This window comes from Leucoraja erinacea, chromosome 1 (assembly GCF_028641065.1).
Source record: "Leucoraja erinacea ecotype New England chromosome 1, Leri_hhj_1, whole genome shotgun sequence".
Lineage (NCBI taxonomy): Eukaryota > Metazoa > Chordata > Chondrichthyes > Rajiformes > Rajidae > Leucoraja > Leucoraja erinaceus.
In genome coordinates this window covers 161,339,218-161,364,974 of record NC_073377.1, presented here as the reverse complement: position 1 = coordinate 161,364,974, position 25,757 = coordinate 161,339,218, and the positions used below count along the sequence as shown (strand labels likewise).

The window sequence follows — 25,757 nt, the reverse complement described above, 5'->3', positions numbered from 1 at the left end:
ATTCTATTACAGATGTTTAAAAACATTTGACGTAGAGTTTTCAATTGATGGGAAAGTTTACAAAAGGATTAATGAGAAGGACACTATATTTACCATTTTTGTATATGCTCCATTCAGCAAGAGAAAAGGTTGGTATTATATTTTTGCTTCTGCTTATTTATCCATAAAATATAATATAAATGTATTTGGCTTTTTAATCATGATCCACACATGACACAATTCACATTAAAATCTCAAAGTTAAAACACTTGGCGCAGGTGGAAAATACGGGATGAAAATACAATTGTAATTTCTCTGTATGTTGTGCTTATGTATAATGTTGCCGATGAAATGTACCTTTGACTAGATCAAGTAATTCCCCTGATTTTATTCCAGTTTTTGCTTTGTTGAAGCATTTGCACAAAACACAAACCAGAACTCCTTATAGATGTTGTCCCGTTATCATTTTCAACAAAATGGTTATTTATAATAACCATATAACCATATAACAATTACAGCACGGAAACAGGCCATCTCGGCCCTACAAGTCCATGCCGAACAAATTTTTTTCCCCTTAGTCCCACCTGCCTGCACTCATACCATAACCCCTCCATTCCCTACTCATCCATATGCCTATCCAATTTATTTTTAAATTTAACTTGATATTCTTTACCTTTTGTTTTGTTTCGTGTTTTCGGCACAAGAAATATTATAGAAGATATTTGGTGAAACAATGATGATTAAAGGAACAAAATGCAGGAAATTGTCCTTCACTTTTTTCCTGTCCTGAACATCTTTTCCTAAAGTACTTTATCAGATAACCAAGCTGAGATGAAAAAGCTAACCACAAATTAAGTAAATATATCTATTTTGAGAGAGAATTTGATATTTCAAAAGAATGTGGAAAATTGGGATTTGGGAAGAGTCCTTTTCCCCGCCTCTACTGCTGTTTCTCTTTGCTGAAGACACTCCTCTTTCTATCATGATGAAAGACCGCTAGCAGAACAGGCAGCAGTATACCCCATTTTGTTTACAGTATATGAGTATGTCAACACTAACAAGCAAGGATGTACAATCTTGGCCTCGGCGCCCTCTGGTGACTGTAGCCTTATATTTATAATGACAATACTATTCACCACGTTATTCTCCCGATCAAGAAAAGGAAGTCCATTTTGCAGTACATCTTCCAAATGAAAGGGCCACTCAAAAAAAGAGTTCAGAGGTTTGATTCAAGAAGAACATCACGTTCCAGCCTATTATAGGTTTTGAGGTGAAATCGTTCATCTTCAAGAAATTTGAGGGGAAAATATATTTTTTCTCACCTCATGTTATCTTTTCTTCCTCTGACAGATCTTTCACAGGTGTCTGGCTTCTACAGGATTCGTGCAGTAAACTACTGGGGCAAAGCTGGAAAATATTCTAACCCTGTTAAATACGTTGAAGGGAAATATTACTAAATGTTCATGAGGAACAATTGTAATATCAATATGTACATACATGAGTCTGCTCTAAGCAGGTAATTATATGAGATCACATGGCAATGCAAGCCAAAATGATTCTTATTTCAAAATTACATCATGAATGGAATATTTTTAATTCAGTTTAATAATAAAATTCTATTGGTCTTTTTTATAAATCGGCAATACATTTGCACTGCGATTCATTCATGAGAAAAGTCCACAAGTCCTTTCATCACAGGTAATGGTTTCCCTGAATTGTTCAAAGCTGAACATGAGATGAATGAGAATTTCAGAAACTTAAATAAAACAAATATAAAATGTAAACATCCCTAGATGATACCGTCTTCACGGTTGTTTAGAGCCCCAGCTTCCAACCCCACTCCCGACTCGCAAGGTGCATCAGCAAGTCCTTCTTCACCCACTGAAAGCTGACAAAGTGCTGGAGTAATTCAGCGGGTCAGGATCTCTGGAGAACACAAATAGATGACATTGGGACCCTTCCCCAGACTGATTCAGTCGGCTAAGTTACTCCGACACTTTGTCTTTCAGCGTGCCCCCCTCGGGCACTAGGGCTCCCACCCCTCCTTGCTGTCGCTTTCAAGGTGGATTATGTCGGAAACTCCGGGGAAGAAGGAGGCAGTGTCGATGGTGGGGGGGGGGAGGGGGGTGGATGGGGGGGGGGGGGGGGGGGGAGAGAATGTGTGGAGGGGGAATCCCAGCTTTCGGGTCACCGCCTTGGCATTTACCATTCTCCCTTTTGTCTCTCCTGCCTTCTCCACCCTATCGTTGGCCTATTGTTCCTGTTCTTCTATCCCCACTCTCTCCGCACCTTGAGGCTTGACTAACCTCCATGTTCCAGATCTGATTGCCAACCTGAAATGCTAGCTCTGTTTCTCTCTACACAGTGGTGGCACACCCTGTCCAATATTTCCAACCATTTCTGTTCATTCAGATTAATCAGCATGTACGTCTCTTTTCTCGTGTACTTTTTCAAAAGGTAGCATGCGTTATTTAGACCCAACCCACCACTTCATTGGGAGGTGTGTGGTGGCTACTGCAAGGGACAGGTCACATCGTGGATGCTTCACTGAAACTATGACTCCTCACAACGTTCATCCACCTTCCTCATTGTGCAGTTTGTCAATACTAGAGCTCTCTGTTCATTCTATCAAACATGATGTATTACAAGGGAAGTGGCTGCCAGTGTATCATGTGGGACTAACAACCAAAATGAAAACTGGTTACAATCCTTCAGCAGATATATTTATTCGTAAAATTCACAGTTATATCTGTCTCTGGATACACATACTCTATGACATCAACAATATATTTCCACAATAGTTTGAGAATAAATGGTCTTTGTCATGGTCTTTTCTAGAAAACAATCATATTTGTCTATGATTTGACAACGAGAAAATTCATTTTTAATTACTGTTTAATGCCAAAAGTCTATTAGTGTGAAGGGCAAGAGTTAAAAATACTTTTTATGACAGTCTGTTACTAAAAATGTCAAAAAAAAAAGCTTTAGATTGTAGGCCAACTATTTCTGACCCGAACATGTTGAGAAGATCTAATGGTTTTATATCTACTGGTTCAATCTCTCTCAATGGAACAGTTTGTAACAAAAGCTCTAGGATTCAGCTGCAGGCAAGTTGGCTCTCCCGTAAGAATCTTTAAGGACAAGCACCTGAAAAAAAGAAAAACATGAGAATTAAATTGGGACCCTTAGATAATAATAATAATAATAATAATAATAATAATAATAATAATAATAATAATAATAATAATAATAATAATATTAAACCCAAATCTCCATAGGCCAGAATTTGCAGCATTTACATATGGGCATAGATACAGGCCCTTTGGCCTAATTTGTCCACACCGACCAAGATGCCATATCTAAATTAGTCCCAACTGTCTACATTTGGCCCACACCCCTCTAAACCTTTCCTATCCATGTACCTGTCCAAATGTCTCTTAAATGAAATGAAATGAAAACAAACACAGTACATTTCAAATAAAATAGATAGGAAGGCCCACAAAGTGCGTTTTTTCCCTGCAGGTATACTGTGCATCTGACCCACTGATTTTCAATCACACATAGTCTGCCTGGACATGTCCATGCATGCGAAACCTGCCAGAACAAGATCCCTGTAGACTAGGTCTAAGAGCATGCATCTAATAGATGAATAGACAATAGATGCAGGAGTAGGCCATTTGGCCCTTCGAGCCAGCACCGCCATTCAATGTGATCATGGCTGATCGTCCCCAATCAGTACCCCGTTCCTGCCTTCTCCCCATATCCCCTGACTCCGCTATTTTTAAGAGGCCTATCTAGCTCTCTCTTTTGAAAGCATCCAGAGAACCTGCCTCCACCGCCCTCTGAGGCAGGGAATTCCACAGGCTCAACACTCTCTGTGTGGAAAAGTGTTTCCTCGTCTCTGTTCTAAATGGCTTACTCATTATTCTTTATATGTATTTTCACTTTTGAAAATGCTTGGGCACCAACCCCAACACCCGCAGAACGTGTTTCCCAGGTTGGAAATGTCAAAAGACACGAGGGCATAGCTTTAAAATAAGAGGGGTAAATTTAAAAGGAGATGTGAGAAACAGTGGTGGGTGCCTGCAACAGGCTGCTAGAGGTGGTAATAAGGCACATACGATAGTGGCGTTAAAGAAACGGTTACATTGGTACATGGATATGCATGGAATGGAGGGATTTGGATCATTCGCATGTAAGTAAGATTAGTTTATCTTGGTATCATGCTCGGCACAGACACCATGGGCTGAAGGGACTGTTCCTGTGCTGTACTACTCTGTGCTAACCCAGGGACATATTCCCCTCTCTGCCCTTTTAACCAATGTCTTTACTCAGCCTGAAGCTGTGAGCCAAACACTTGAAAAAATGTCATTTTGTAAATATATGTTTCTAAAGTGCTGTCAGTACTTTATGGAATTTTGACCCAATGCAGATAAAGACCTAGTGATTTTTTTTCTCCAAAGTTAGGATGGCTTGTGACCAGGAAGGAAGCTCCCAGGTTTTGACATTCCCCTTTTTCCTGTTGCACCTCATCCTTTTGGGTGGTGGAGGTCATGGCTTTCAGGCTGGGTGTGTGGGAAGGAACTGCAGATGTTGGCTTACACTTACAGATAGACACAAAATGCTGGAGTGACTCAGCGGGACAGGCAGCATCTCTGGAGAGAAGGAATGGGTGACGTTTCGGGTCAAGACCCTTCGGGCTGGGAGCAGGCGGAGAGGGAGGACAAAGGGCCATTTCAGAAGCATTTAAGAAAGAACTGCAGACGCTGGAAAAATCGAAGGTAGACAAAAATGCTGGAGATACTCAGCGGGCAAGGCAGCATCTGTGGAACGAATGAATAGGTGACGTTTCAGGTCGAGACCCATCTTCAGACTGATCAGAAGCCTTGATGAGCTGCTGCAAATTCCTTTGAAGATAAGATGCACAGCAGCCGTGCTGTGGCAGCTGTGGAAGAGCTGGGCCAGTGGTGGAGCAGTTAAGGGCCAGTCCCACGAGCATGCGACTGTATGCGGTGAGCGTGACCTAATGTGGTCACTTGAGCCGTACGGCCTCACGGGGCCGGTCCCATTTCGATCGCCGGAGCCGTATGGAGTTGTGCGGATCTGGCCTCGACATCGCGCGGGGCTCCGAAAAGCTGACCGTGTTCAAAAATTCCGCGCAGCAACGGCCTGCCGGCCCGCAGACGCCGTACGCACCACCTTGACGGGGTACGCACCGCCTCGACGGGCGTGCGCAGCGTCTTGATGCAGTACGCAGCGTCTTGACGCCGTACGTCAAGCGCGAACTTCCCGCGGACTTCGCTCGAACTTCACACCAATCACTCGACCTCCGCGTGGCCCCCGCTTCCGGTTTGGTCACGCTTGCTGCATGCAGGTCGCATGCTCGTGGGGCAGGCCCTTTACTCACCTGACTGAAGCACTGGCTCAAACTGCCCAGTGAGGCAAATCTCCTCTTGTTTCTGACGCACGAGACGCTGGACGTTTGCCGGGAAACCACGTGGACTGCGGGAGAAGATGATGGAGTAGCCATCATCACAGGTTCCATCCGCCTTCTGCCTGCGGCACGCATATGTGACGGCATAATTATCATAGTCGGTGTCAATCACCCAATACTGGTCACCTAGGGAACACAAACACCGCTCAGGAGCTGATCATGTTGTGGAGACACAAGGAACTGTAGATATTACATTCAGTACTTCCAAATGATATCAACAGAATCTACTTGCCGATATACTTTATGTTTAAAAAAGGAGTTTCTCAATATTACTATTGACAAAAATATTGTATGAAGATCCACTATTATTGAATAATTCACCCACTACACACGTTTACAGATAGAAAGGGCTTAGAAGGATGTTGGTAATGAATGAATGAATAAGTTTATTGGCCAAGTATATTCACATACAAGGAATTTGCCTTTGTGCTCCGCTCGCAAAGTGACAACATGACCTACAGTGACAGTTAGGAATGACACATAAAACATTAAACATTAATAATAAAACATGGGTCTAGCTTAGACTGGCTTCTCATTTTTAGTGAGCATGAACGGGTTGGCCTGTTTCTGCACTGCATGGTTCTATGACTCTAATCACTGATTTTGGAGGAGTTTATTTTAACCTGTCGCTGTTATAGAGTCATAGGTAGAGCAGGGAAGTAGTCTCTGATTCTGCACTGACCATCAACCGCCCGCCCACTTACACTAGTCCTGTGCTAATCCCACATTCCCATCCACTACCGATTCTCTCACCTACACATTAGGGACAAATTACAGTGGGAAAATAGCCTAACAACCCTACATCATTATGATCCATTCTGTTTGTTTGTTTGTCTTTTTGCACAAAGACCGCGAGCATTGCCACTTTTCATTTCACTGCACATGTCGTATGTGTATGTGACAAATAAACTTGACTTGACTTGACATGGGAGAGAACCAGGGCACCCGTGGTCATAGGGGGAAACATGCAAACTCCACACAGACAGGGCCTGAGGCCAGGATTGAGCCCAGGTCCCCAGTGCTGTGAGATGTTTTCTTTACCACTGAGCCTGCCATTGTTATGTGATTAGGAGAAGATAATATACTGCCACAGACGGCAGTGGAGGCCAATTGACTGGATGTTTTCAAGAGAGAGTAGGATAAAGCTCTTAGGGCTAATGGAATCAAGGGATATGGGGAGAAAGCAGGAACAGGGTACTGGTTTTGGATGATCAGCCATGATCATATTGAATTGCGGTATAGGCTCGAAGGGCCGAATGGCCTACTCGTGCAGCTATTTTCTATGTTTCTATGTCAGTAAGACGAGGATTAGAAATTGGTCACAGTTGTTGAACACTGAATTGGAGGCTAACTTGGCTGAAGACTTCCTTAATTAATTTGCTGCTCGGAGAAAAGGCAAGGAAATTGTTTGATAGCAGCTGGCTCTGTCCAAACTCCTCTTTCTGATTTATAATCTATTCCCCCCTCATCTGATCACATAGCTGCCAAACTGATGGTAAGGGCTAGACCATGGTAAAGGTGAAACTGCGGCCTAGGTGTGTACATCAGCCCTTGTTCAATCGGGCAGGTCACAAGTAGCCAGCGGCAAAACGTCATTGAGTCAACATGGAATCAGGCTCTTCAACACACTATATACATGCCCGCCCATCTGTAAATATCCCCTCTTCTGGCACTTGGCCTATAGCCTTCTACACTAAAGACAATTCAAGTCGACACTCCTTGAATGTTGTCTTCAACTCTATTTCCATCGCTCTCTCAGGCTCTATCTTAGGTATTCGCTACCCTCAGGGTGAAAAAGTTCCTCTCAGCTCCCCTATGAATCTCTTAACGCTCCCCCTACTTCTATGTCCTCTAGTTTTATCTTAAACTGTAATGGTAATAGTCAGAGCCAGACACAGAGGTAATGCTGAGAATGCTGTGATAATGTTTAAGATTAGATGACAGCCTCCCTAGTGCCCCGTAGGTTCTTTCTCAGTTATTATTGATGAATGATACAGCATGGAAACAGGCCCTTCAGCCCTCCAAGTCCATGCCAACCATCAATCACCCATTCAGACTAGTCCTACCTCATATAATCCTACTTTCACATCCTCTCCCTACATCCACTGAGGCCAATTAACCTACAAGTCCACATGTCCTTGGATATGGGAGGCAACCGGACGGAGCATGCAGAGGAAATCCACACAGTCGCCAGAAGAACGTGCAAACTCCACACTGAGAGCACCCGAGATTTGGATTGCACTCTGGCAATGTGAAGCAGCAGCTCCACCAGCACCACTGTGCTGCCCAGAAGAGGTGCTCCCCAAATGCTAGCCATGAAAAAGCTTGGAGTAAATTGTCTGTCTGGTATCAGGCATGGGAATGAATGACGGTGTCCACTCATTGGAGATGGTTGAGTGATTAGAGCCTTAATGCTGAGCTCTTGGATTGAGAGGGAACATTGTATTTGGTTTGACGATCCTGTCAGTGAATTTGGAGGATTTGGCAGGGAAAATGTTGGAGGAATTTCTCCAATGCTTTGTGTTGCTTGCTGTAAGTAGTCCACGCCTTTGAACTTTACAGCGAGGTGGGAATCACTGCTGTCCAGTCAACCAGGAGCTATGTGGTGAGGTTCATGTTATGCTTGTTGAATACTTCAAACACAATGGTCAGGCCACCTCATTCATATACCCGACACCTGCCTTCGAAATGACGCTCGCTATTCCAATCTTCCTCGTGTCATGGGATTGCCAGGTGAATAAAGCAAACACTCATGTTCTCAAAGCCTCCTTAAAAAATGTACCATTCTCATGGGATCCCTGGCCCATAAGCAATCACAGTGGAGAAAGAACATTTGTGCTCCGGCTGGCTCAGTCTAAATGGAAGATTAGTTCTCTAAAAACCATAAGATCCTTATTACACAGAGACATAAGGATCTGCAGATGTGGATTTATCAAAAAAAGACACAAAGTGCTGGAGTAACTCAGTCAGCCAGCACATCTGGAGAACATAGATAGATCAGGACCCTTCTTCAGACTGAATGTTGGAATTCCCCAGGGATGATCACCCACTTACAAAATTCTTAAGGGGTTGGACAGGCTAGATGCAGGAAGATTGTTCCCGATGTTGGGGAAGTCCAGAACAAGGGGTCACAGCTTAAGGATAAGGGGGAAATCTTTTAGGACCGAGATGAGAAAAACATTTTTCACACAGAGAGTGGTGAATCTCTGGAACTCTCTGCCACAGAAGGTAGTTGAGGCCAGTTCATTGGCTATATTTAAGAGGGAGTTAGATGTGGCCCTTGTGGCTAAAGGGATCAGGGGGTATGGAGAGAAGGCAGGTACAGGATACTGAGTTGGATGATCAGCCATGATCATATTGAATGGCGGTGCAGGCTCGAAGGGCCGAATGGCCTACTCCTGCACCTATGTTTCCATGTTTCTATGCTGCGTGACCCGCTGAGTTATTCCAGCACTTTGTGTACTTTTTAACGAATTACACACATTGCTTTTTCACATAGAGTGCTCCCAGTATTGCAGGAAAGACTAATTGTTATAACAACAAGGTAACCATGCTACCAAACCACCACATTGTGGCTTCAGTACACCACTACAATGTAGACTTGGATTTATCTATATGTCTTAGCTAGATTGCCTCTGGTAGAAATAACATATTACAGTCATCTACGAGATTTTACAAAAGGTTGTCTATTGAAGAGAATAAATATCAGTGCTATTTAGGTTTAATCTTAGTCTATATAAAAATATGAGTGTTTTCATCCACGCACCTCCGCTGGACAGGTAACTTGCAAGCCCCTGGTAAGTCATCTCCATTTTCCCTGGTTCTAGAGGATTAGGTACATTATATTGAGCTGCCATATCGGCACAGATCACCCAGAACCTACCGGTAAATGGTCAAGCACATAGTTCATGTAGAAAGCAACAGTTGCAATGTTAAAACACGAGCAGTGAAGAAATGCTTTATTCAATCTAATTTGAGGAAGGACATTCTTGCTATTGAGGGAGTGCAGCGTAGGTTTACAAGGTTAATTCCCGGGATGGCGGGTCTGTCATATGCTGAGAGAATGGAGCAGCTGGGCTTGTACACTCTGGAGATTAGAAGGATGAGAGGATATCTCATTGAAAAATATAAGATTGCTAAGGGCTTGGACACGCTAGAGGCAGGAAACATGTTCCCGATGTTGGGGGAGTCCAGAACCAGGGGCCACAGTTTAAGAATAAGGAGTAAACCATTTAGAACGGAGATGAGGAAACACTTTTTCTCACAGAGTGGTGAGTCTGTGGAATTCTCTGCCTCAGAGGGAGGTGGAGGCAGGTTCTCTGGATGCTTTCAAGAGAGAGCTAGATAGGGCTCTTAAAAATAGCGGTGTCAGGGGATATGGGGAGAAGGCAGGAACGGGGTACTGATTGGGGATGATCAGCCATGATCACACTGAACGCTGGCTCGAAGGGCCAAATGGCCTACTCCTGCACCTATTGTCTAGTGTCTATTCTCATAATACTTTATATCCCAGGAGAAGAAGTCAATTATATTGATTGATATGGTTTAACATGTTTTCTTTCTGAATCGATCATTTTATAATCATTCATGTATCATTAGAGCAGACCAGCTTTAAAAGTGCACGCTTGGACAAGGGTGGTAGATCTAATGGTAGTTTTCTATCTGGTTATATATTTGTCAAACTATAGAGATTAATGTACATTCAAACTAGAAACATAATATTAATTAGAATCCTTATGCAAACAGCTTAAAATATCACCTTATGGAAAATGTAATTTGTCAGAATTAGATGTTTAATATTTAATATTAATAAGTAAATTAAAAGTTGTTTCTTCATTTAATCTTACTCCAACTCCATCTAAGTTACAGCACTGTAACTATGATATTAAAAGAATAACGTTGAACATCGTTAATTAAATAATTACTTTGAACTTTGCTACGATCTATTCAGCATCAATCCGAAATGGTCAAATGGAACTCACCCAAAAATCTTTATTCTTCCCTTTGAAGAGGCTGTCATAATTCCTTCATCATCCACAAAGTATTCAGCTGAGATGTTGTCGTCAAGGAAGAGTCCCTCTGGGTCTTTCTTTGCCAGAGCATACCATTTACCAGCATACTGTAATTTATAAAGCATAGAGTCTATAGTCCCTGATCGACTTACATATGTTTACAAATATAATTCATGGGTGAGGTGGGCGGGGGAGGGGCGGGTATATCTTCACTTTCTTTCTTTTTTTCTCTCTGCTTTTCCCTCATTTTCAGGTTAAAGGGTCAAAATTAAATCTGTACAACAATTTTATAATTTTACATGCCAAATGTTTTATTCTCGTACAATTGCTTCTAATAAAAATAGTTTAAAACATTTTTTAAATACAAAAATAAAAAAAGATAATTCAAAAATCAATTCACAATTGTGAATTCTCTCCACAACGTCCACTGGGTTGGGCTTTAGTTTGCACCTTATGCCTGGAATTCTCTTGGTAGACTCCTGTAATGGGACCTCGAGACAAACTGTGCAAGCGGCTCAAAGTAGTTGCTTATTTCACTCTTCAAGTCTTTACACTTAAGTTTAGTTTAGAGACACAGCGCGGAAATGGGCCCACTGAGGACAGGGCTGCAGCATGTCCTTTCATGTCAGTCCTGGGAGTCTTAAACCTCCTCTCTTGTGCAAGGTAAGATGCCGTAGAATCATTGGTGCCAGCAAAAATAATGTTGGAAAAAAAGTAAAATAAAAAAGGTTTTTAAAAAATCAAATCCGTTTGAGAAAAACAATTGTGACTAAAACAGTTTACGCCACTGGAGAAAGGAATGGCAATGCAATTGGAGCAGACATCACTGCATCAGTGTGTAAAGCCTGTCTTGCCCTGTCTAACCATCTTTCTTACAACTGCTTTCCTTCTCCATTTGGTCCGATTAACAAGCTATAGATGGAATGAGCATACTGTACATTTCTCACCCCCCAACTCCCCCCCACCCCCACCTCCATCTCCACAACTGCTTTCTCCCACCAGGAAGGACGTCATCCAGTTTGGCAGGAAATGCTCCAATGGCAACATGATCCTAGATCTAAAATCCTGTTGTTACCCGCGAGAATTTTTAACATTATTTTATCATTTACCGTATTTAAAAAATATATATATAAGCAAAAACGTACTCTTGTTTGGTCAAATCCATTCTTTACGTTGAATTTATCAACGACACAGGAGGTGGCAAGGGAATCCTTGACAAGCGCGATAACCATTGTCAGCAGCACAAACCTGGAGCAATACATCCTGTGAAGAACAAAAAAAACATTACCTTCATTCTCAAAACATGTACAGTACTCACATCTCAGTTGCAGGAATTAAATTGTGAATTGTTGATTGAAAGATTTAGCATGGAAACAATCCCCAGCGAGCCCATGCCAACCACCGATCATCCATTCACACTGCTATCCTAGTGCAGTGAGCTCATGCACAGCATGCACTTACTGTGTATACTCAATAAGCCCGCATTTCTTCCCCAAACTACAAACAAATGTTAATGTTGTATTCTGAAATTAGACATTGGAATAGGAGTTATTTTAATCAAGCTAAATCTTGAATATCTCTGGGAAGAAACATTTGTCTTGTTGTACAGGTACTACTATATGTCTGTGACGCTGCATAGATTGAAGGCCTCGTGGGTCCCACGTTCTTCCAAGCGAGCTAAATTATTCTCCTCAGCACTTAATTGTTTTAGTTGCACCAACCTGAGCCTGCTTGCTGGGTGAGGGCTAAATGACAACAACTTCATTATGGCTGAAAAGCCTGGTTTAAACCTTACATTACAACTATCAGCGAGTGCTTGTTGCAGGTGAGCTGTTTCTACAGTGAGTGCCTCAGTAATAACGCACTTGGCAGCAGCAACTCCTTCACAAGGGCTTCGGAAAAAGTGTTGTGTGTAACTCAGGGCGGTGGCATAGAAACATCCACCAGAGAAGCTTTAGAGACACCTGATCATAGCCCGCCCTCTCTGATCAGCAATGCTTCACAGGATTGAAATATCGAAGTCTGTAATATTCAGTTTCTTCTCTATCGGATCATGCTTACCTTATTCAACTCCCTCCCTCAACGGCTACCATTATAAGTATTGGAAGAGCAGATGCAACCAGTGAGATGAACCCGCTCCATATTGGAGGGCTTGTTCTTTCATAGCTAGGGTAGCCTGATAGCTGTGACAAATCCAGTGTTAAAACACATTTGTACTCCCTGGCTTTTGACCATGCCTGAGGCTTTGCTTCTGTTTGTGGTGTTTTTGATGTTTCTTTATTTTACATGTCTTTTCCTACTATTTCTTTTGATTGTTATTTTTGGTGTGTATTAACTTTTTTGTCAATGATTAGTGATGTACAGCACTTTGTGGCAGCTATGTTTGTTTTTAAAGTGCTCTATAAATAAATAAAATTATTATTTATTATTATTATTAACAATTTCCATTCACAATCATGTGGATTGATGCAGTATGTACATTGCAGCATTTTTGCCAGCCTCTAAATTGCATGAAATACATTCATTTTTACAGCGTAATAATGAGCACAGATTGTGTTTTTTATTGTTACAACTGCACATTTCCAGGCCAGGAGATGCTGAGAGTTGACAAAAGAACATGAGATAATATACACTGGAGAAGGCACCAGGCCCCTGAAGCCTATACCTCATTCTATATGATCATGGCTAATCTACCCCAGACCTCTATTCCTCCTCTGTATCAGATACACATAGTTCAGATCAAAATGAGCTGACTTTTACTTTTATCCGTTTACGTAAGCACTCAAATATCAATATTTTGAACATATGTATTAAGCATCATCATTCATCAGGAAACTGTATTGTTTTTTTGTGTTAGCATAGCAGAGATTGCATGGAAGTTTAATAAAACATCACTTACTTGAAGAAATATGAAGAAAGGTACTTTCGGAAAATTCACCTATTGCAAACTGTGGGATACTTTCTTTCGAAGTGAACCTCTGGTCTTGCCTGAATCAGTCCTGTGTCTTTATGATCGACAGTTTAATCTGCAAACCAAGCTGCCTTAAATATTAATGATGTGGCAGACTAATTTGCTATTTTTGTCCCAACATTCACATAACGCTTAATCTTTTGCTAATCCAATGTGGAAAATCCCCAATTAATCCTTGTACAGAAATAGATATGTTCTGCCCACAATCCTGAAGCTGCTATTCATCAGTCACTTTTTCAGAATTTATGGCCATTTATTTCCTTCAAGAATTGAGCTATGTTTAATAATAGTTTAATAATTAATGCGTTCACATTAGTTTTAAATTTCTTCAGGTGTTAAAATCAGATGAACCGATCTGTTGAACATTGTAATTTGTATTTTGTTTCACAGGGATAGAAATAACATGCAGATTCCCTATTTAGTATTTCTACTATCGTTTGTGGTGGGTCCCTATCTGAAATTAAAGTGAGAGGAAGTACAGGGAGATTCCAGGTAATTGTCCCATCCATAGGTCAGGATATCTTCGGACAAGCAGCAGGTTAGGTTAGTTTATTCACATCCACTGAGATGAATATCATTCTGAATCATCAATTCAGAATCTGCAAAGAGATTGAAAAAAATTCCATGTCTAATGTAAACTTATTAATGATTATAAATAAGAACTCCCTACCACAGTTTTAGCTCAGTTTCAAGCTAAAATACAGGTGATTAGTTGTTACAATCACAAGCTGCAGAAAGATGTTGCAAGATAGTGAGTCCGTTCAAGAAAGGAACAGGGTGTGTGATCTAAACAAAAGCTTGTCTTCACCTTTCTGTGGGGAAACATAGAATCATAGAAATTAGGTGCAGGAGTAGGCCATTCGGCCCTTCGAGCCTGCACCGCCATTCAATATGTTCATGGCTGATCATCCAACTCAGTATCCCGTAACTGCCTTCTCTCCATACCCTCTGATCCCCTTAGCCACAAGGGCCACATCTAACTCCCTCTTAAATATAGCCAATGAACTGGCCTCAACTACCCTCTGTGGCAGAGAGTTCCAGAGATTCACCACTCTCTGTGTGAAAAAAGTTCTTCTCCTCTCTCGGTTTTAAAGGATTTCCCCCTTATCCTTAAGCTGTGACCCCTTGTCCTGGACTTCCCCAACATCGGGAACAATCTACCTGCATCTAGCCTGTCCAACCCCTTAAGAATTTTGTAAGTTTCTATAAGATCCCCTCTCAATCTCCTAAATTCTAGAGAGTATAAACCGAGTCTATCCAGTCTTTCTTCATAAGACAGTCCTGACATCCCAGGAATCAGTCTGGTGAACCGTCTCTGCACTCCCTCTGTGGCAATAATGTCCTTCCTCAGATTTGGAGACCAGAACTGTACGGAGAAATGATCTGGAATAAATCAGTGGTGTTCAGGTTGACTTAATCTCCTTACTTGTCACCTGTGAAATAAAGCAGCTTAATGATTCAAATCTAGCTTTGAGGCACCATATGTCTTGCAGTCCAGCTTTGAAGGGATATGAGAAACACAAAAAGACACTCACCAAAGATATGGCTTGGGAAATTAAATTTAGGGCATCTATGTTGGCTGGATGGGACAGTGGAGACAGGGATCTTCTGGCCCTCAGCCTGATGTGTACACACATTCTATCTGAGTGTACCATTCCTTTCCCCTCTGGTTAGGCAGGCACATTGTTTACACTAACAGCAGCACATTGCATGTAATTTGTTTTTCAACATTGATTTCCCCTACTTGACTCACATGTGTTAAACTACCCTGAAACACATGGAACTAAAGGGCAAGTTTGATCCCTCACCAGGGATTACTAAATACATATGGCTTGCTTGATATAGAAACATAGAACATAGGTGCAGGTGTAGGCCATTCGGCCCTTCGAGCCTGCACCGCCATTCAATGTAATCATGGCTGATCATCCAACTCAGTGTCCTGTACCTGCCTTCTCTCCATACCCCCTGATCCCTATAGCCGCAAGGGCCACATCTAACTCCCTCTTAAATATAGCCAATGAACTGGCCTCAACTACTTTCTGTGGCAGAGAGTTCCACAGATTCACCACTCTCTGTGTGAATTTTTGTTTTCTCATCTCAGTCCTAAAAGATTTCCCCCCTTATCCTTAAACTGTGACCACTTGTTCTGGACTTCCCCAACATCGGGAACAATCTTCCTGCATCTAGCCTGTCCAACAATCTTGTACGTTTCTATAAGATCCCCCCTCAATCTTCTAAATTCTAGTGAGTACAAGCCGAGTCTATCCAGTCTTTCTTCATATGAAAGTCCTGACATCCCAGGAATCAGTCTGGTGAACCTTCTCTGTACCCTCTTGAATGTCCTTCCTCAGATTAGGAGACCAAAACTGTACACTTTTCATTTTCGGATGTTTTGTCGTTTATTTTATCGTTCTGATAACTTCACCGTTTGGATGCAAAGATTCAGTGAAAGGAGATCATGTTTTGAAAAATGGATCTGCTTGTTCCTGTTTCCACGCTGTTCCCCTTAAAACTCTAAAAAACTAGATGCTAAAACTGAGCAGATGTCATCTGCAATATTGATAGAAGGAAAGTGAGAACATAACAGATTTCCTGGGTAATGGTTTGTTACGTTAGAGGAAATAAATAATATATTTGGTGTTTTAAGGGAAATAACTGAATAAATAATGTATAACTCTTCTAAATTAACATAAACAAGTATACGCCATTAGAAACTAATATTCTATGCAAATATTGATGTTTTGCATCCTGGGAATTGGTTGCTTTCTGTATAATATTCCAAAGCTTTTTCAATTAAAAAAAAAAGTCAAATATAAATATAAAAATGCCAAATTAAAAATGCCAAATATAAGAGAGATTGTAAAAAAAAGTATATTAAAGACTTGTTAGTCCAAAGTCTTGGTTTGGGGAAAAATATTGATTGACCAGAGGGCAGGAGGTCAAATAAATTTATACCAACTAGAGTTATAATCATGGAGTGTGGAAACAGGCCCTTCGGCACAACTTTCCCACACCAGTCGCAGCTACACAAGTCCCACCTGCCTGCGTCTGGTCCATATCCCTATCCATGTACCTGTCTAACTGTTTCTTAAACTTTGGGATAGTCCCAGCCTCAACTGCCTCCTCCGGCAGCTTGTTCCATGCACTCACCGCACTTTGTGTGAAAATGTTACCCCTCGGATTCCTATTAAATCTTTTCCCCTTCACCTTGAACCTACGTCCTCTGGTCCTCGATTCCCCTACTCTGGGCAACAGACTCTGTGCATCTATCCGATCTATTCCTCTCATGAGAGAACCAACACAGACCTGTAAAAGGTGGGCCATGACTGTGTTGCATGTTATAAGGCTGTAACTAACGAAAGCCACAGAATAGTCAAGTGAATGTAATTTCATTCTTGGGGTTCGAGATCATAATTCCCTGAAAGTGGCAACACAGGTAAACAATTGTCTGCTTGCCCTCATTGCTCAGGGCATTGAGTGTAAGATTCCGTAAGTCATGATGCAGCTTTAAAGGATTTTGTTTGGGCTGCATTTGGAATATTGCACACAGTTCTGATCAGAAAGGATGTGGAGGCTTTGGAAAGGGTGCAGAGGAGGTTTACCGGCATGATGCCTGGATTAGGGGGTATTAACTACACACCTGGATTGTTTTCTCTTGGACACTGGATAGAATCAGACGTATATCATATTATGAGAGGCATAGATAGGGTAGACAGTCAGAACCTTTTTGCCAGGATGGAAATATCAAATACAACTTTAGGGTGGAGAGGCAAAATGCAGGACACGTTTGTTACACAAAGGGTGGTGAGTGCGTGGAATGCCCTGCCATGGGTGCTGCAGGAGGCAGATACAATTGCCGCATTTAAAAGCCTTTTAGATACATACGTGGATATGCAGGCAATGGAGGGATATGGATTATATGCAGACAGATAGTCTTGGTATCATATTCAGCAAAGACATTGTGGGCTGAAGGGCAGTGTACCTGTGCTGTTCTATGTTCTACAAATATCGTTTGTATGTGACCACAATCACTGCCATGATTTTGTTTTAGAAAGTGCATCGGGCCAAAGGCAAATTAATGACCTGGTTAAAAGGTTGGCTGAATGATAGAAGATTTGTGGTGAGGTGTGTGTGCAAAGAGGTAATACATGATGTTCCATATGCATCTGCACTAAGTAATATGCCCCTGTCCCACTTAGGAAACCTGAACGGAAACCTCTGGAGACTTTGCGCCCCACCCAAGGTTTCCGTGCGGTTCCCGGAGGTTGCAGGTGGTTGCCGGAGGTTGCAGGTGGTTGCCAGAGGTTGCAGGTAGTGGAAGCAGGTAGGGAGACTGACAAAAACCTCCGGGAACCTCACGGAAACCTTGGGTGTGGCGCAAAGTCTCCAGAGGTTTCCGTTCAGGTTTCCTAAGTGGGACAGGGGCATAAGGGAGTAAGGGGTTATTGGACAAGGCAGGAGAAAGGGGTTGAGAGGTATAGATAGATCAGCCTTGATTGAAAGAGTGCAGCGGACTTGATGGGCCGAATGGCCTAATTCTGCACCTATAACTTATGAACTTATGAACTCCACTAGTCACTATATTATTGTCAGGCATAAAGACCATGTTATTTAGGTTTGCCTACAGCACAAGAATTGATTACATCGTAAATACTATTGATGGAAAATATAAGATTTTAAAGAGGCATGAATAGATTAAATGCCTAGCCAAGTCAGTGGCAAATGCATTTCAATGCATATGGATCAATGGGGATAGATCTGAGAAAAACAGTGATGTAACAATAATGGAGATCCGAACTAATATAGGGATCTATGCACGCTGCTGACTATCATGCAGTAGTTAATACAAATAAACATCATAGACTGTACACAAAAAAGCTGGAGAAACTCAGCGGGTGCAGCAGCATCTATGGAGCGAAGGAAAAAGCCAAGTTTCGGGCCGAAACCCTTCTTCAGGCTTTTTCCTTTTCCTTTTTCCTTCGCTCCATAGATGCTGCCGCACCCGCTGAGTTTCTCCAGCTTTTTTGTGTGCCTTCGATTTTCCAGCATCTGCAGTTCCTTCTTAAACAAAAAGAATAGACTGTCAGGTTTTGCCAATAGAGAGCTTGCGGAAAGCTGGCTCAGTGGTGGAGCTCAGAGAACTGCTCAGAGAGCTCATATGACCAGGTTCAATAATCAGCTCTGGTGCTCTCCGGATGGAGTTTGCACTTTTCTCTCTGTGCTCCGATTGTTTCCATCTTTAGCCAAAGACAGAATTGGCTGCTGTAAACTGCCCTTCATGCGCAAGTGAAGTGGTGAAATCTACAGGGGTTGATGAGAATGTGGTGGGGAATAAAATTGGATTATTGTAGGAATTGTTGCATGTTGGTGCTTGATAGTTGGTACAGCCTCACTTAGCTATTCCACCCTGATAGACACAGTACCAAGGTACACAAAATTGCTGGAGAAACTCAGCGGGTGCAGCAGCATCTATGGAGCGAAGGAAATAGGCGACGCTTCGGGCCGAAACCCTTCTTCAGACTGATGGGGGGTGGGGGGGGGGGGGAGAAGGAAGAAAAAAGGGAGGAGGAGGAGGAGCCCGAGGGGGGCGGGGGGATGGGAGGAGACAGCTCGAGGGTTAAGGAAGGGGAGGAGACAGCAAGGGCTAGCAAAATTAGGAGAATTCAATGTTCATGCCATCAGGACGCAAGCAACCCAGGCGGAATATATGGTGCTGTTCCTCCAATTTCCGGTGTTGCTCACTCTGGCAATGGAGGAGACCCAGACAGAGAGGTCAGATTAGGAATGGGAGGGGGAGTTGAAGTGCTGAGCCACCGGGAGATCAGGTAGGTTCTTGCGGACTGAGCGGAGGTGTTCGGCGAAACGATCGCCCAACCTCTGCTTAGTCTCCCCGATGAAGATCAGCTGACACAGTACCAAGACAGTTGTGAGGCACTCACTAAAATGGTTCAGTCTTTCTCTTTGTCCTCTCTTATATCTTTATTCTCTCTTTGACCACACTACTTTGGTAGGTCTAGGGGTCCTGGCTTTTCACTTTCACTTTTCCCCTCTCTTGTTCTTTCTCTCTTCTTTTCCCTCATTTTCAGGTTAAAGGGTCAAAATTAAATCTGTACAACAATTTTATAATTTTACATGCCGAATGTTTTATTCTCGTACAATTGCTTCTAATACAAATAGTAACAAAAAATTTAAAAATACCAAAAATAAAAAAAGATAATTCCAAAATTAGGACCAAGTCACAGAGCAGTAACTAATGAGCAAAGGAGAGACATTGCTGCCACTCCTTCTCTTCTCAGAGTGAGTATTCACCACCATTGCACCAATGTGCAAAACGGAGAGATATAGGAAGTCTTGTATACCAGCTGCTATAAGGTTTTATAATGCACAAAAATAATTTTGGATTTTATTTAGTATTCATTCATTGTATTTTAACTTATTAAGTATTGAAGCTATCTGTGGAAATGTGTGGTGTTATGTCTGTCTTGAAGCTGTTGTGGCACTGTAATTTCCTGTAAAGGATTATTAAAGGTTATTCAATTCAATTCATTGTCGGGGGGGTCATTAATGAGCCCATGGAAAGCTACCACCATAGTGTCCACGGACTTTACTCCCCACCTCACTCTTCTTCCTCACCCCACGAATTCTTCTGAAGATTTACAAGTATTCGATTGTTATCCCCCTTCTACTCCACCACCTGTGCTCTTGTGGCTCAAGTCAAGTCAAGTCAAGTCAAGTTTATTTGTCACATACACATACGAGATGTGCAGTGAAATGAAAGTGGCAATGCTCGCGGACTTTTGTGCAAAAGACAAACAACAAAACAACCAAACAAATTATAAACACAATCATAACACACATATTCTTATTCATAATAAATAATAGAAGGAAAAACGTTCTGTAGAGTTAGTCCCTGGGGAGAAAGGCGTTTACAGTCCGAATTGCCTCTGGGAAGAAACTCCTTCTCAACCTCTCCGTTCTCACTGCATGGCAACGGAGGCGTTTGCCTGACCGTAGCGGCTGGAACAGTCCGTTGCAGGGGTGGAAGAGGTCTCTCATGATTTTGTTTGCTCTGGAGTTGCACCTCCTGTTGTATAGTTCCTGCAGGGGGGCGAGTGAAGTTCCCATAGTGCGATCGGCCGAACGCACTACTCTCTGCAGAGCCTTCTTGTCCTTGGCAGAGCAATTCCCGAACCAGATGGTAATGTTCTCGGACAAGATGCTTTCTACCGCCGCTGCGTAGAAGCACTGGAGGATCCTCGGAGACACTCTGAATTTCCTCAATTGCCTGAGGTGGTAAAGGCGCTGCCTTGCCTTACTCACCAGTGCTGAGGCGTGTGATGACCATGTCATATCCTCAGAGATGTGGACTCCCAGATATTTAAAACAGTTCACCCTATCCACAGGATCCCCATTTATACTCAATGGAGTGTACGTCCTCGGATAATGTGCCCTCCTAAATTCCATGATCAGCTCCTTCGTTTTTTTGATGTTCAAGAGGAGGCTGTTCTCCTGGCACCAGAGTGCTAGACCAGCCACCTCCTCCTCCCGGCTTCCATATTAACAGCAACTGCAGCCCAGACAGACGGCAGTGGGAGCTACTGAAGATGGAGACATCACGTGGAGGGGGGGAGCAAGAGAGATAACAAATGATTTAACTCAGCAAGCCATCAGCTCAGACACTGATGTAATTTAGAGATCAACAAGGATGGGATGTATGACCTGCCAGGGCAGGAGAAGAGGATAATCCTTTCTCCCTTCTGGAAGAAGATTCAGGAAGATGAAAGCCACGACATCCTCAGCGTTATCGGATTGCTGAACCAATCACCTTTCACACCCCCTTCCCAGAGGTTCTGCCTCATACACTACAGGGCCTGTCCCACCAGAATGCGACTGTAAGCGGCAAGCGCGACCTAACGTGGTCGCTTGAGCCGTACAGCCTCGCGGGGCCGGTCCCACTTCGATCGGCAGAGCCGTATGGAGTTGTGCGGAGCTGGTCCCGACATCGCACGGGGCTCCGAAAAACTGACCGTGTTCTAAATTCCGCGTGGCAACGGCCTGCCGGCCCGCAGCCGCATTGAGGCCCCCTCGCTTCCGGTTTGGTCGCGCTTGCCGCATGCAGTCGCATGCTTGTGGGACAGGCCCTTTACTCTCAACGCAATCCCATTATTGGTTGAGCTGATGGCTTGTGGTGTTAAACTGTTAGTTTAGTTTCTTGTTGCACTACTGCAGATTGCCCGATAATCATGGCACCATTCTGCTGTTTATAAGGTCATGAGTTGTAGGGGCAGAATTAGGCCATTCGGCCCATCTAGTCTACTCTGCCATTCCATCTCTCCCTCCTAACCCCATTCTCCTGCCTTTTCCCCATAACCGCTGACACCCCTGGTTGAAGGGCATTGTGAGCAAAAATGTGACTTGCATCGGTATGAGATTAATAAGAGATAAAGAGAGATTGATTTGTATGACTGTTAATTCCTCATCCCGTCAAAATGAACCAAACTCTATTATTTATGCTCATGTTTGTGCTCGTGTTGAATATTGACAATAAACTGAGCTGAATCTGGTGGCAGCTCTCCAGAGAACAAGGTTATCCACGGGGTCAGCTGCAGACGACTGAAGAATTGAATTCCAGAGGCTACATGAGAACAGTGTTACTTGACATCATGGCACCCTTAGGCCACATGTGGCATCAAGGAGCCTGAATGAAGTCAGTGGTACTGTCTCCTCTGTCAGCAGTCAGACCTCACAAGACAAAGACAATGATACGCCAGCTTCTCATTCTCAATACAAACTGCTGCACCTCCTGGCTTGCAAAGTTCTCAACTTTACACTGACATCGACTACGCACGTTGGAAATGGCATCAACAGCAGATGAGTTTGCATAAGAAACCGTTGACGTCAGCAGTATTAACTGACAGCCACCTTGTAAGTAGGTAGTGAAATAATCTGCAATGACATGTGACCTTATAAGTCTTATTTATCTTGCTTAAATCTTTTTTTCAAATTGGAATCACTACTTAGTTTAAAGGACCAGACAGATGCAGGCTTATATACAACTGTGGTTGCTCTTTAAGAATTGGTGACACTAATTTAAAATATAAGAATGTTTGTCAATGTTTGATATTTCTTGCTATTGGATGCTACTGTTATTGGCTTATTGTAACCACGTGTCCCAAGATTAATTGAAGAGTTTAGTTTTGCGCATTGTTTAGGAAAATCAGAACATATAAAACACATGTATGCACATGAAATAGCGCAAAAGAGAAAATAACCAAAGTATTTGATTTAGTGTTACAGCTACTGCAATAGTTTAAAACAGTGCAAGGGCTTCGAGACGATAGGTTGGAAGATTAAGATGTTAATTCCTAACATTGGACTGGGCTGTTCAAGAGTCTGAAAACAGCAGGAAAGAAGCTGTTCTTGAATATGGTGGTATGTGCGAGAGAAGAGAGAATGACTGGGGTGTGAGTGGTCCCAGATGATGTTGCCTAACTGAGGCAGCATGAAGTATAGATGGATAGATGGTGAGGGGGAAGCTGGCTTGTGTGGTGGACTGCACTGCATTCACAACTCTGCAAATTTTGCAGTCTTGGATTGGGCAGTTGCCATACCAATTCTTTCTTCAAGCTGGATTTACCCAACTTCAATAGACAATAGACAATAGGTGCAGGAGTAGGCCATTCGGCTCTTCGAGCCAGCACCGCCATTCAATGTGATCATGGCTGATCATCCCCAATCAGTACCCCGTTCCTGCCTTCTCCCCCATATCCCCTGACTCCGCTATCTTTAAAAGCCCTATCTAGCTCTTGCTTGAAAGTATTCAGAGAACCGTCCTCCACCACCCTCTGAGGCAGAGAATTCCACAGACTCACCACTCTCTGTGAGAAAAAGTGTTTCCTCGTCTCCGTTCTAAATGGCTTACCCCTTATTCTTAAACTGTGGCCCCTGGTTCTGGACTCCCCCAACATCGGGAACATGTTTCCTGCCTCTAGTGTGTCCAAACCCTTAACAGTCTTATGCTTCAATAAGATAACCTCTCATCCTTCTAAACTCCAGAGTGTACAAGCCCAGCTGTTCCAATCTCTCAGCATATGACAGTCCCGCCATCCCGGGAATTAACCTTGTAAACCTACGTTGCACTCTCTCAATAGCAAGAATGTCCTTCCTCAAATTAGGGGGCCATAACTGCACACAATACTCCAGGTGTGGTCTCACTAGGGCTCTGTACAACTGCAGAAGGACCTCTTTGTTCCTATACTCGACTCCTCTTGTTCTAAAGGCCAACATGCCATTCGCTTTCTTCACTGCCTGCTGTACCTGCATGCTTACTTTCATAGACTGATGTACAAGGACCCCCAGATCCCGTTGTACTTCCCCTTTTCCCAACTTGATGCCATTTAGATAGTAATCTGTCTTTCTGTTTTTGCTACCAAAGTGGATAACCTCACATTTATCCACATTAAACTGCATCTGCCATCATCTCCCTCCCCCAACCTGTTCAAGTCACCCTGCATTCTCATAGCATCCTCCTCACAGTTCACACTGCCACCCAGCTTAGTGTCATCTGCAAATTTGCTAATGTTACTTTGAATCACTTCATCCAAATCATTGATGTATATTGTAAATAGCTGTCGGCCCAGCACCGAGCCTTGCGGTACCCCACCAGTCACTGCCTGCCATTCTGAAAGGGACCCGTTAATCCCTACTCTTTGTTTCCTGTCTGCCAACCAATTTTCTATCCATGTCAGTACTCTACCCCCAATACCATGTGCCCTAATATTGCCCACTAATCTCCTATTCTCCTAACTTCAATTTGTAATTGGATTGCTCCTTTGTCTTGGCCAACTACTTTCCATTTCCCATCAGTCACTCTTTGCTCTCCTACACAAGAAGTATGTAGCGTAAACTCACTTGTTGGTTTGGCAACCAGATTCTCATCTAGTTTTTTTCTCTGAATATTTCCTTGCCCTCTTATATGGCCTATCCTGCATCAAATCCAATTGACCACCGATTGGTAATGTTTACATTTCACCGTGATAGAAACATAGAAATTAGGTACAGGAGTAGGCCATTCGGCCCTTCGAGCCTGCACCGCCATTCAATATGATCATGGCTGATCATCCAACTCAGTATCCCGTACCTGCCTTCTCTCCATACCCCCCTGATCCCCTTAGCCACAAGGGCCACATCTAACTCCCTCTTAAATATAGCCAATGAACTGGCCTCAACTACCCTCTGTGGCAGAGAGTTCCAGAGATTCACCACCCTCCGTGTGAAAAAAGTTCTTCTCATCTCGGTTTTAAAGGATTTCCCCCTTATCCTTAAGCTGTGACCCCTTGTCCTGGACTTCCCCAACATCGGGAGCAATCTTCCTGCATCTAGCCTGTCCAACCCCCTTAAGAATTTTGTAAGTTTCTATAAGATCCCCTCTCAATCTCCTAAATTCTAGAGAGTATAAACCAAGTCTATCCAGTCTTTCTTCATAAGACAGTCCTGACATCCCAGGAATCAGTCTGGTGAACCTTCTCTGCACTCCCTCTATGGCAATAATGTCCTTCCTCAGATTTGGAGACCAAAACTGTACGCAATACTCCAGGTGTGGTCTCACCAAGACCCTGTACAACTGCAGTAGAAGCTCCTTGCTCCTATTCTCAAATCCTTTTTCTATGAAAGCTAACATACCATTCGCTTTCTTTACTGCCTGCTGCACCTGCACCTACTTTTAATGACTGGTGTACCATGACACCCAGGTCACGCTGCATCTCCCCTTTTTCTAGTCGGCCACCATTTAGATAATAGTCGATTTTACTGTTTTTGCCACCAAAATGGATAACCTCACATTTATCCACATTTTACTGCATCTGCCAAACATGTGCCCACTCACCCAGCCTATCCAAGTCACCTTGCAGTCTGCTAGCATCCTCCTCACAGCTAACACTGCCCCCCAGCTTAGTGTCATCCGCAAACTTGGAGATATTGCCTTCAATTCCCTCATCCAGATCATTAATATATATTGTAAATAGCTGGGGTCCCAGCACTGAGCCTTGCGGTACCCCACTAGTCACTGCCTGCCATTGTGAAAAGGACCCGTTTACTCCTACTCTTTGCTTCCTGTTTGCCAGCCAGTTCTCTATCCACATCAATACTGAACCCCCAATGCCATGTGCTTTAAGTTTGTATACTAATCTCTTATGTGGGACCTTGTTGAAAGCCTTCTGGAAGTGCAGATACACCACATCCACTGGTTCTCCCCTATCCACGCTGCTAGTTACATCCTCGAAAAATTCTATAAGATTCGTCA

General features: G+C 43.0%; 2 protein-coding genes across 3 annotated transcripts in view; one reads left to right on the top strand and one right to left on the bottom strand.

The window, feature by feature from the left end:
* idua (alpha-L-iduronidase) overlaps positions 1-1,623 on the top strand; it is a 137,570-nt gene extending 135,947 nt beyond the window's left edge. For both annotated transcript variants that reach the window (XM_055647006.1, XM_055647012.1), the window contains exons 13-14: positions 13-128; positions 1,330-1,623. In XM_055647006.1, the coding sequence (XP_055502981.1) occupies positions 13-128; positions 1,330-1,436 (223 nt within the window). In that variant the 3' untranslated portion in view covers positions 1,437-1,623. The remainder of the gene's footprint in view (positions 1-12; positions 129-1,329) is intronic.
* A 1,206-nt stretch (positions 1,624-2,829) lies between these two features.
* rbp4l (retinol binding protein 4, like) lies at positions 2,830-12,207 on the bottom strand. Its single transcript, XM_055646975.1, has 5 exons — positions 11,631-12,207; positions 10,456-10,592; positions 9,240-9,352; positions 5,387-5,599; positions 2,830-3,126 (listed from the first exon to the last, which is right to left on the bottom strand). Exons 1-5 carry the CDS (start codon positions 11,745-11,747, stop codon positions 3,113-3,115), a joined length of 594 nt encoding a protein of 197 aa, XP_055502950.1. The 5' UTR covers positions 11,748-12,207; the 3' UTR covers positions 2,830-3,112.
* Between the last annotated feature and the right edge of the window lie 13,550 nt (positions 12,208-25,757).

Coding starts and splice junctions, on each gene's coding strand:
- rbp4l (XM_055646975.1), bottom strand. CDS start 11,747: ATGTATTGCTCCAGGTTTGTGCTGCTGACAATGGTTATCGCGCTTGTC. Junction 9,353..10,455: donor GGAAGAATAAAGATTTTTGG/GTGAGTTCCATT, acceptor ATTTACCGGTAG/GTTCTGGGTGATCTGTGCCG. Junction 5,600..9,239: donor AAGTTACCTGTCCAGCGGAG/GTGCGTGGATGA, acceptor TGTGTTCCCTAG/GTGACCAGTATTGGGTGATT.